Genomic DNA, 11,754 nt, shown 5'->3' with positions numbered 1-11,754 from the left:
CCCTTGTTTGAAACCCCAACCCTAATGTTAAACCCTAGTTTGTAACCCTAACCCTAATTTGAAAACCGAGTTTGAAACGCTAACCCTAACGTAAAACCCTAGTTTGAATCCCTAACCCTAATGTAAAACCCTATTTTGAAACCGTAACCCTAATTTGAAACCCTAGTTTGAAACCCTAACCCTAATGTAAAACACTAGTTTGTAGCCCTAACCCTAATTTGAAACCCTAGTTTGAAACCCTAACCCTAATGCAAAACCCTAGTTTGAAACCCTAACCCTAATGTAAAACCCTAGTTTGAAACCCTAACCCTAATGTTAAACCCTAGTTTGAAACCCTAACCCTAATTTGAAACCGTAGTTTGAAAACCTAACCCTAATATAAAACCCTAGTTTGAAACCCTAACCCTAACGTAAAACCCTAGTTTGAATCCCTAACCCTAATGTAAAACCCTAGTTTGAAACCCTAACCCTAATGTTAAACCCTAGTTTGAATCCCTAACCCTAATGTTTAACCGTAGTTTGAAACCCTAACCCTAATCTAAAACCCCTTCTTTGTAACCCTAACCCTAATTTGAAACCCTAGTTTGAAACCCTAACCCTAATGTTAAACCCTAGTTTGAAACCCTAACCCTAATTTGAAACCCTAGTTTGAAAACCTAACCCTAATATAAAACCCTAGTTTGAAACCCTAACCCTAACGTAAAACCCTAGTTTGAATCCCTAACCCTAATGCAAAACCCTAGTTTGAAACTCTAACCCTAATGTAAAACCCTAGTTTGTAACCCTAACCCTAATGTAAAACCCTAGTTTGAAACCCTAACCCTAATGTAAAACACTAGTTTGAAACCGTAACGCTAATTTGAAACCCTAGTTTGAAATACTAACCCTAATGTAAAACCCTAGTTTGAAACCGTAACCCTAATTTGAAACCCTAACCCTAATGTAAAACACTAGTTTGAAACCCTAACCCTAATTTGAAACCCTAGTTTGAAACCCTAACCCTAATGCAAAACCCTAGTTTGAAACCCTAACCCTAATGTAAAACCCTAGTTTGTAACCCTAACCCTAATGTAAAACCCTAGTTTGAAACCCTAACCCTAATGTAAAACCCTAGTTTGAAGCATTAACCCTAATGTAAAACCCTTGTTTGAAACCCTAACCCTAATGTTAAACGCTAGTTTGAAACCCTAACCCTAACGTAAAACCCTAGTTTGAAACCCTAACCCTAATGTAAAACACTAGTTTGAAACCCTAACCCTAATTTGAAACCCTAGTTTGAAACCCTAACCCTAATGCAAAACCCTAGTTTGAAACCCTAACCCTAATGTAAAACCAAAGTTTGAAACCGTAACCCTAATTTGAAACCCTAGTTTGAAACACTAACTCTAATGTAAAACCATATTTTGAAACCGTAACCCTAATTTGAAACCCTAGTTTGAAACCCTAACCCTAATGTAAAACACTAGTTTGAAACCCTAACCCTAATTTGAAACCCTAGTTTGAAACCCTAACCCTAATGCAAAACCCTAGTTTGAAACCCTAACCCTAATGTAAAACCCTAGTTTGAAACCCTAATCCTAATGTTAAACCCTAGTTTGAAACCCTAACCCTAATTTGAAACCGTAGTTTGAAACCTAACCCTAATATAAAACCCTAGTTTGAAACCTTAACCCTAACGTAAAACCCTAGTTTGAATCCCTAACCCTAATGCAAAACCCTAGTTTGAAACCCTAACCCTAATGTAAAACCCTAGTTTGTAACCCTAACCCTAATGTAAAACCCTAGTTTGAAACACTAACCCTAATGTAAAACACTAGTTTGAAACCGTAACGCTAATTTGAAACCCTAGTTTGAAACACTTGCCTTAATGTAAAACCCTAGTTTTAAACCGTAACCCTAATTTGAAACCCTAGTTTGAAACCCTAACCCTAATTTGAAACCCTAGTTTGAAACCCTAACCCTAATGCAAAACCCTTGTTTGAAACCCTAACCCTAATGTAAAACCCTAGTTTGTAACCCTAACCCTAATGTAAAACCCTAGTTTGAAACCCTAACCCTAATGTAAAACCCTAGTTTGAAACCCTAACCCTAATGTTAAACCCTAGTTTGTAACCCTAACCCTAATATAAAAACCCTAGTTTGAAACCCTAACCCTAATGTTTAACCCTAGTTTGAAACCCTAACCCTAATCTAAAACCCCTTCTTTGTAACCCTAACCCTAATTTGAAACCCTAGTTTGAAACCCTAACCCTAATGTTAAACCCTAGTTTGAAACCCTAACCCTAATTTGAAACCCTAGTTTGAAAACCTAACCCTAATATAAAACCCTAGTTTGAAACCCTAACCCTAACGTAAAACCCTAGTTTGAATCCCTAACCCTAATGCAAAACCCTAGTTTGAAACTCTAACCCTAATGTAAAACCCTAGTTTGTAACCCTAACCCTAATGTAAAACCCTAGTTTGAAACCCTAACCCTAATGTAAAACACTAGTTTGAAACCGTAACGCTAATTTGAAACCCTAGTTTGAAATACTAACCCTAATGTAAAACCCTAGTTTGAAACCGTAACCCTAATTTGAAACCCTAACCCTAATGCAAAACCCTAGTTTGAAACCCTAACCCTAATGTAAAACTCTAGTTTGAAACCCTAATCCTAATGTTAAACCCTAGTTTGAAACCCTAACCCTAATTTGAAACCCTAGTTTGAAACCCTAATCCTAATGTTAAACCCTAGTTTGAAACCCTAACCCTAATTTGAAACCGTAGTTTGAAAACCTAACCCTAATATAAAACCCTAGTTTGAAACCTTAACCCTAACGTAAAACCCTAGTTTGAATCCCTAACCCTAATGCAAAACCCTAGTTTGAATTCCTAACCCTAATGTAAAACCCTAGTTTGTAACCCTAACCCTAATGTAAAACCCTAGTTTGAAACCGTAACCCTAATTTGAAACCCTAGTTTGAAACCCTAACCCTAATTTGAAACCCTAGTTTGAAACCCTAAACCTAATGCAAAACCCTTGTTTGAAACCCTAACCCTAATGTAAAACCCTAGTTTGTAACCCTAACCCTAATGTAAAACCCTAGTTTGAAACCCTAACCCTAATATAAAAACCCAAGTTTGAAACCCTAACCCTAATGTTAAACCCTACTTTGAAATCCTAACCCTAATGTAAAACCCCTTGTTTGTAACCCTAACCCTAATTTGAAACCCTAGTTTGAAACCCTAACCCTAATGTTAAACCCTACTTTGAAACCCTAACCCTAATTTGAAACCGTAGTTTGAAAACCTAACCCTAATATAAAATCCTATTTTGAAACCCTAACCCTAACGTAAAACCCTAGTTTGAATCCCTAACCCTAATTTAAAACCCTAGTTTGTAACCCTAACCCTAACGTAAAACCCTAGTTTGAAACCCTAACCATAATGTAAAACCCTAGTTTGAAACCCTAACCCTAATGGTAAACCCTAGTTTGAAACCCTAACCCTAATGTTAAACCCTAGTTTGAAGCATTAACCCTAATGTAAAACCCTAGTTTGAAACCCTAACCCTAATGGTAAACCCTAGTTTGTAACCCTAACCCTAATGCAAAACCCTAGTTTGAAACCCTAACCCTAATGTAAAACCCTAGTTTGTAACCCTAACCCTAATGTAAAACCCTAGTTTGAATCCCTAACCCTAATTTAAAACCCTAGTTTGTAACCCTAACCCTAACGTAAAACCCTAGTTTGAAACCCTAACCATAATGTAAAACCCTAGTTTGAAACCCTAACCCTAATGGTAAACCCTAGTTTGAAACCCTAACCCTAATGTTAAACCCTAGTTTGAAGCATTAACCCTAATGTAAAACCCTAGTTTGAAACCCTAACCATAATGTAAAACCCTAGTTTGAAACCCTAACCCTAATGGTAAACCCTAGTTTGTAACCCTAACCCTAATGCAAAACCCTAGTTTGAAACCCTAACCCTAATGTAAAACCCTAGTTTGTAACCCTAACCCTAATGTAAAACCCTAGTTTGAAACCCTAACCCTAATGTAAAACCCTAGTTTGAAGCATTAACCCTAATGTAAAACCCTTGTTTGAAACCCTAACCCTAATGTTAAACCCTAGTTTGAAACCCTAACCCTAACGTAAAACCCTAGTTTGAAGCCCTAACCCTAATGTAAAACCCTAGTTTGTAACCCTAACCCTAATTTGAAAACCGAGTTTGAAACCCTAACCCTAACGTAAAACCCTAGTTTGAATCCCTAACCCTAATGTAAAACGATAGTTTGAAACCGTAACCCTAATTTGAAACCCTAGTTTGAAACACTAACTCTAATGTAAAACCCTATTTTGAAACCGTAACCCTAATTTGAAACCCTAGTTTGAAACCCTAACCCTAATGTAAAACACTAGTTTGAAACCCTAACCCTAATTTGAAACCCTAGTTTGAAACCCTAACCCTAATGCAAAACCCTAGTTTGAAACCCTATCATTAATGTAAAACCCTAGTTTGAAACCCTAACCCTAATGTTAAACCCTAGTTTGAAACCCTAACTCTAATTTGAAACCGTAGTTTGAAAACCTAACCCTAATATAAAACCCTAGTTTGAAACCCTAACCCTAACGTAAAACCCTAGTTTGAATCCCTAACCGTAATGCAAAACCCTAGTTTGAAACCCTAACTCTAATGTAAAACCCTAGTTTGTAACCCTAACCCTAATGTAAAACCCTAGTTTGAAACACTAACCCTAATGTAAAACACTAGTTTGAAACCGTAACGCTAATTTGAAACCCTAGTTTGAAACACTTACCCTAATGTAAAACCCTAGTTTGAAACCGTAACCATAATTTGAAACCCTAGTTTGAAACCCTAACCCTAATGCAAAACCCTTGTTTGAAACCCTAACCCTAATGTAAAACCCTAGTTTGTAACCCTAACCCTAATGTAAAACCCTAGTTTGAAACCCTAACCCTAATGTAAAACCCTAGTTTGAAACCCTAACCCTAATGTTAAACCCTAGTTTGTAACCCTAACACTAATATAAAAACCCTAGTTTGAAACCCTAACCCTAATGGTAAACCCTAGTTTGAAACCCTAACCATAATGTAAAACCCTAGTTTGAAACCCTAACCCTAATGGTAAACCCTAGTTTGTAACCCTAACCCTAATGCAAAACCCTAGTTTGAAACCCTAACCCTAATGTAAAACCCTAGTTTGTAACTCTAACCCTAATGTAAAACCCTAGTTTGAAACCCTAAGCCTAATGTAAAACCCTAGTTTGAAGCATTAACCCTAATGTAAAACCCTTGTTTGAAACCCCAACCCTAATGTTAAACCCTAGTTTGAAACCCTAACCCTAACGTAAAACCCTAGTTTGAAACCCTAACCCTAATGTAAAACCCTAGTTTGTAACCCTAACCCTAATTTGAAAACCGAGTTTGAAACGCTAACCCTAACGTAAAACCCTAGTTTGAATCCCTAACCCTAATGTAAAACCCTATTTTGAAACCGTAACCCTAATTTGAAACCCTAGTTTGAAACCCTAACCCTAATGTAAAACACTAGTTTGTAACCCTAACCCTAATTTGAAACCCTAGTTTGAAACCCTAACCCTAATGCAAAACCCTAGTTTGAAACCCTAACCCTAATGTAAAACCCTAGTTTGAAACCCTAACCCTAATGTTAAACCCTAGTTTGAAACCCTAACCCTAATTTGAAACCGTAGTTTGAAAACCTAACCCTAATATAAAACCCTAGTTTGAAACCCTAACCCTAACGTAAAACCCTAGTTTGAATCCCTAACCCTAATGTAAAACCCTAGTTTGAAACCCTAACCCTAATGTTAAACCCTAGTTTGAATCCCTAACCCTAATGTTTAACCGTAGTTTGAAACCCTAACCCTAATCTTAAACCCCTTCTTTGTAACCCTAACCCTAATTTGAAACCCTAGTTTGAAACCCTAACCCTAATGTTAAACCCTAGTTTGAAACCCTAACCCTAATTTGAAACCCTAGTTTGAAAACCTAACCCTAATATAAAACCCTAGTTTGAAACCCTAACCCTAACGTAAAACCCTAGTTTGAATCCCTAACCCTAATGCAAAACCCTAGTTTGAAACTCTAACCCTAATGTAAAACCCTAGTTTGTAACCCTAACCCTAATGTAAAACCCTAGTTTGAAACCCTAACCCTAATGTAAAACACTAGTTTGAAACCGTAACGCTAATTTGAAACCCTAGTTTGAAATACTAACCCTAATGTAAAACCCTAGTTTGAAACCGTAACCCTAATTTGAAACCCTAGTTTGAAACCCTAACCCTAATGTAAAACACTAGTTTGAAACCCTAACCCTAATTTGAAACCCTAGTTTGAAACCCTAACCCTAATGCAAAACCCTAGTTTGAAACCCTAACCCTAATGTAAAACCCTAGTTTGTAACCCTAACCCTAATGTAAAACCCTAGTTTGAAACCCTAACCCTAATGTAAAACCCTAGTTTGAAGCATTAACCCTAATGTAAAACCCTTGTTTGAAACCCTAACCCTAATGTTAAACGCTAGTTTGAAACCCTAACCCTAACGTAAAACCCTAGTTTGAAACCCTAACCCTAATGTAGAACACTAGTTTGAAACCCTAACCCTAATTTGAAACCCTAGTTTGAAACCCTAACCCTAATGCAAAACCCTAGTTTGAAACCCTAACCCTAATGTAAAACCAAAGTTTGAAACCGTAACCCTAATTTGAAACCCTAGTTTGAAACACTAACTCTAATGTAAAACCATATTTTGAAACCGTAACCCTAATTTGAAACCCTAGTTTGAAACCCTAACCCTAATGTAAAACACTAGTTTGAAACCCTAACCCTAATTTGAAACCCTAGTTTGAAACCCTAACCCTAATGCAAAACCCTAGTTTGAAACTGAAGGTATCACTTAATTACTATATTAAGTGTAATCTTTGCGTGTTCAAAATAATTGAAAAATGAGATCTGATGAAGAAGCTTCTTTTGCAAAAGATTTATTTTAGGAGCTCCTAAAAGACACAAGACATGCTTACATTCAAAGGTGATGTTAAGCCTCGAGTGTCCATATGAAAAACACACAGTCGCTTTATAGAGGAAAAAAGCATACTCCTCCTCTGAGGCTGGACAAAGGGTTAGCAATTATAATAAACAGACAAGTGATTCATTGACATGTTTACTCCAGTTTCGTCCAGAGCCGGAAATATATGACTAGACAGGTACGACCCTGCGACCTAGACTCCCTAAGACCCACAGTGTTATCAACTTGAGAACATGCATGCCTCCCATGTGCATTCCTGTCTCACCAGCTGGAAGGGAGTGAAAAGTGTTATTCCTTACACTACAGTTATATGTCCAATATATTTCACACAAACATTATCACACTTATATGGCATCTATATACTATAAGTAAATTCATAAACAGTAAAAATATGCATAGAAAATGTTAAATGTCTTCAGTCCCTCAATGAACAAACTATATTTGTTCAAAATAAGACATTAAATCCCTTAGAAATAGTCTAGAGAAAAATTCCAGCTGGATCTTCATCTGATGTCGCCACCGCGGTCATAGCTTTAGAAGTTACAGATTCAACCATCATATAAGACGACTTGTTTTGTACATCTTGCTTTTCAATGGCTGTGGCAATAAGCCGCGTGCACAACGATCTTAAACAAGGAATACAGCAACAACCGCAAGTTGTCAAAAAAGCTGAAACCAAATTTTTATATCTTCCAAAAGCATCCATCCAGTTATCCAAATTGACGTATCGATACCGGACTGCTCTTTCATTTTTTTTTTTTTAAGTGTTCGGAGTCCCTCAATGGCATTGGTTAAACTTCCATCCGGTGCAGTGTTATTAGGAATAAAAGTACAACATTGTTCTCCGAACATTGAACAAACACCACCCCTTTCTGCAAGTAACATATCAAGGGCTATACGATTCTGAAAAGCCATTAAAGATGTAGCTGACAACTGGCCGTGTACTGCTTCGAAACCTGATTGAGTCCAATTTCCTAGTCTTTGAACATTGTAATGTACATAATTAATCCTATCTACATTTTTGTTAATGGTACACCACCAGCAAATCAAAGATTCAAAACCTGAAGCCACCTGGTCCGCAATCTTATACTCATCTGGGACCCCGCGTGGCACTCCAATCGCATCTATGTATGTGGGAACATTTTGATCCTGCCAAGTGGATCTTTTGGCCCTCTGAAAAGAATGAGAAAAATTTGGTTGCCAAGTATTAACAATTTGCAGAAGGTTATCAACCGATGTAGGGAAAATATCTACTGGCAGAAGGAGGGTGATGAGAGCACAATATCCCTTCATATTCAGAGGTAACTTATCAAATATTCGGCTGTCCCCACACCACCACCAAATGTCAGCTCTGGACTGAGGCTGGAATTTACGACCCACATCTGTTGCTGAAATGCAGTGAGTGGTGTGGTTCAGTCTTCCCAATTGTTTCCCAGTACCTGACATTTTAATACATGAAAAACCACCATCCGCCACTTTATTTGAAAAAATAGGTTTAGTATCTTGCCAATCAACCAGTGGATAAACTTTATCCCATTTAGAGCATTTATCATTGGGGACAGTTTTATTCATTAGTTCCATTACACATTTATCCTCTATTTTAGCAGGAATCACCCTCAATAAAGGTCTTGGGCCCACACATACGACGCAATCTTCTCCAGAAGCCTGTGCTGCTGCATTTGCTAACAGCAGCCAATTATTACTGCCACCAGACAGGCCCGTTGTTACCCGAAACCATTCACTTACTTCATCAATTTGGACACTAAAAGCTCCTACCCCAGACTCCATTGTATATTTAGTCATTTTAGGTTGTTCTGTCTTACTCATAGTTTTATCAATGCAAATTTAAATTGGAAAATAGGGATCAGTTCCAGAGAACCATGCCCACAGCATTAGGCCATAACAAAAAGTGTTATTTATGGTTACATTAGGTGGCCGGATATTACCTTCAGGAAGAACAAAAGTTAATTCAAAATGATGTCCCATTCTCCTCAATGTTACCTTCTTGGCAAAATAAACTGCCTCCCTACTGGAACCTGGCGGCCAGTATTGGCCATTTTGGGTGGTAAGGAATGTACTCCAGTCCAGTCGTAAAACACTACCTGTCAAATACCACCAGTACTTGAGCCAAAGGCCCCCCTTCGTCGGCCCCCCACTACTAAATCCCTTCAAAGATTTAATGGGGAGTTTGACAGATGTGTTTGTGTTAGGAGCAACGGTCAGGACAATTGAGTTATTATACGCCCAGTTCATTATCCATTGGAATTTGGGTAGAAATAACATTTCTTTTACCGGTGTGTTGTATTCAAACTCACGTCAAGGGGTTTCATGAAAAACCAAAATGGCACAACAATTAACAAGAGAAAAACCGTCACAATGCAGCAATTAGTAGCAGAGTTCTTCATCGAAGCCATCTTGAGAAGAAGTTCTTTCGTCGAAGGAGAAGGATGTTTGTCAGTCGTTGGTTGATGATTTTTATTTATTATTTTTTTTTTTTAGAGGCGTTGTCAGCCTTTTTCTGAACCCTGGCTCACTGCCAGAGATCGCAGGAAAGGTCACGGGACTTCATTCCCAGTGTGACTCTATCCTTGTGAATTGATGAAAAGGGGCATGTGACTCAAATCACCATTGAGTGATTTCTCCTTCAAACAGCAGATTGACACTTGGTCAGCTTTGCCCATGGAAAAGGCACTACAATGAACCTCCTTCCAGGACCTCCCCCGCTGCAGCTTCCCTCCTTGGACAGCTTGTCAGGTAGACACTGGAAACGGCGTGGTGGGGCTCGGTGAGATGGCTCCAACTGGTGTGGGCGTAGATCATCAGACGGTTGCCCTTGGTGGCAGCGTTGAACCAGAAACAGCCGGCCTTGTAGATGAGAGGTGATACCAAGTATCCCCTTTTCGATACAAGCGCACCGCACAGGATGTACGCTCCTTGACCTTAAATGGACCTAGCCAATGAGGACAAGACCATTTCGGTTTAGTTACTTTCAACCACACATATTCACAATCATTTATTTTTGAAGGAACTTCTGGTTAGTTATCTGTTAGCTTAGAGAATGTAGACACTATCTCTTTAATTACCGGGGGCCTCTCAACGTGTGACTCCCCAGCGGAACATTAGGGGCGGGAAACAGCCTGTTTTTATGACCCTCAAAAGGAGTCCAACCTTTTTATATCTTATGAAGTTTTTGTTTTTTCAAATGGGTTCGTCTAATCCAATATTCCTAAGAAGCCCTTATAATAGTAGATAATGATTAATCAAATATTTTACCATGATATTTACTGTTGTAGATTTAGCATAAATGTACTTTTATCATACATCAAATTTCTGTATTTTTTACGCTGTTTTTTATTATAGCAGTGTAAATCATTTAAAAACAACATCATCTTAACCCAAAACTGCTCATGTCCGGCCGGGCCATAAACAGTCTGAGAAGAGATTTATATATATTTATACCTTTTAATAAACACTGCAGTCCTACAGTTCATTTTTACAACTTGTCTCATAAAATAATGTCCACCAGGTGTCCCAATGTTCCTTCCACACCTAAATGGCAAATTCCATGGGCTCTAGAAATTATACTTTTCAATTGTTTCTGAAATTGAATATACTTACCTTATTTTCTGCTATTCTGGTTGTCTTTTGTCATCTTTGTAGAACTTACTTCCCTCCAAGTCAAATCCTCCAATTCTCCGCTCCATTCTTTGCCTGTAAATTCCTCACACCAAACTTCATTCTCACATCAGACTTCCTTTTGATACACAGACAGACCAGTCATTCTCACATCAGACAGACCAATCATTCTCACATCAGACTTCCTTTTCAACAAACTCAGACAGACCAATCATTCCCCCATCTGATAAAGATCAATTTTGATCATTTCAGACCTGAATGTGAAAACTGCAGCCGCTTCCAAATTGCTGCTTCAAAAAGGGAAAAAACTGACACCTTGTGTCCTGTTGATAATAAAAACCAAATTGTGACAATTTGGCCAACACCAGAACTATAAAAAGATCTCCAGCTGAGCTAGCCAGGAGCCATAAAAACAAAAGCCTTTGAGGCAAGAGTTTGTAATGTAAATTTGAATTCTGTAGATTAGAAAAACAACCAACTTAAGCAGATGTAAATTAAGATACTGCAGCGGAGGACTTTTAGGGTCAGGAAGAGATGAAAAAAAAGATTTAAAATAACCCCATTAATCTATTGCAGGTCACGAATCTTCCAAATATCTGCCATCTCAACTAGTAAAAGGAACGAGTTATAATCAGAAAAACAAAACAAAATCCCTACTTTAAACCAACCAAAAAGTATTCTTAAAATGCTAACTAACCTCACCTCTTCTACAGAGTAGTGGGGGCTTGTAAAAACACAGCAGGGAACTTTGCCTTTGTGCATTCCCCGTGGAATCCAAAGATCAGTGCTGTTGAGCTTAATCAAAATTAAAAATTTAACCAGCAAATTCGCCGTAAGTGTTCCATATCTGAGTCCAATCCAGAAGCTAAAATTTAAAAGGAAAATGGGCAAAAATTAGAAGACCAAATTCAACAAGCATCAAACAACGGAAAATATAGTATTAAAGATTAGAATACATTTTATACTACCCTAATTCACATAAGCCGTTCTCAATTTCCGAAACTGCGTTGCTATAGATCACATCTCCTTTTCCGACACAGTACAGAGTGCAAACTGTACTCAAAACAGACC

General features: G+C 37.9%; 1 protein-coding gene across 1 annotated transcript; it reads right to left on the bottom strand.

The window, feature by feature from the left end:
• Positions 1 to 7,075: 7,075 nt before the first annotated feature.
• On the bottom strand, positions 7,076 to 10,975 carry LOC144051935 (uncharacterized). Its single transcript, XM_077565562.1, has 2 exons — positions 10,666 to 10,975; positions 7,076 to 9,997 (listed from the first exon to the last, which is right to left on the bottom strand). Exon 2 carries the CDS (start codon positions 8,872 to 8,874, stop codon positions 7,708 to 7,710), a length of 1,167 nt encoding a protein of 388 aa, XP_077421688.1. The 5' UTR covers positions 8,875 to 9,997; positions 10,666 to 10,975; the 3' UTR covers positions 7,076 to 7,707.
• Between the last annotated feature and the right edge of the window lie 779 nt (positions 10,976 to 11,754).

This window comes from Vanacampus margaritifer, chromosome 5 (genome assembly GCF_051991255.1).
Source record: "Vanacampus margaritifer isolate UIUO_Vmar chromosome 5, RoL_Vmar_1.0, whole genome shotgun sequence".
NCBI classification, from domain to species: domain Eukaryota; kingdom Metazoa; phylum Chordata; class Actinopteri; order Syngnathiformes; family Syngnathidae; genus Vanacampus; species Vanacampus margaritifer.
Note: the sequence above shows the minus strand (reverse complement) of the source record. Positions and strands in the feature narration are given on the sequence as shown.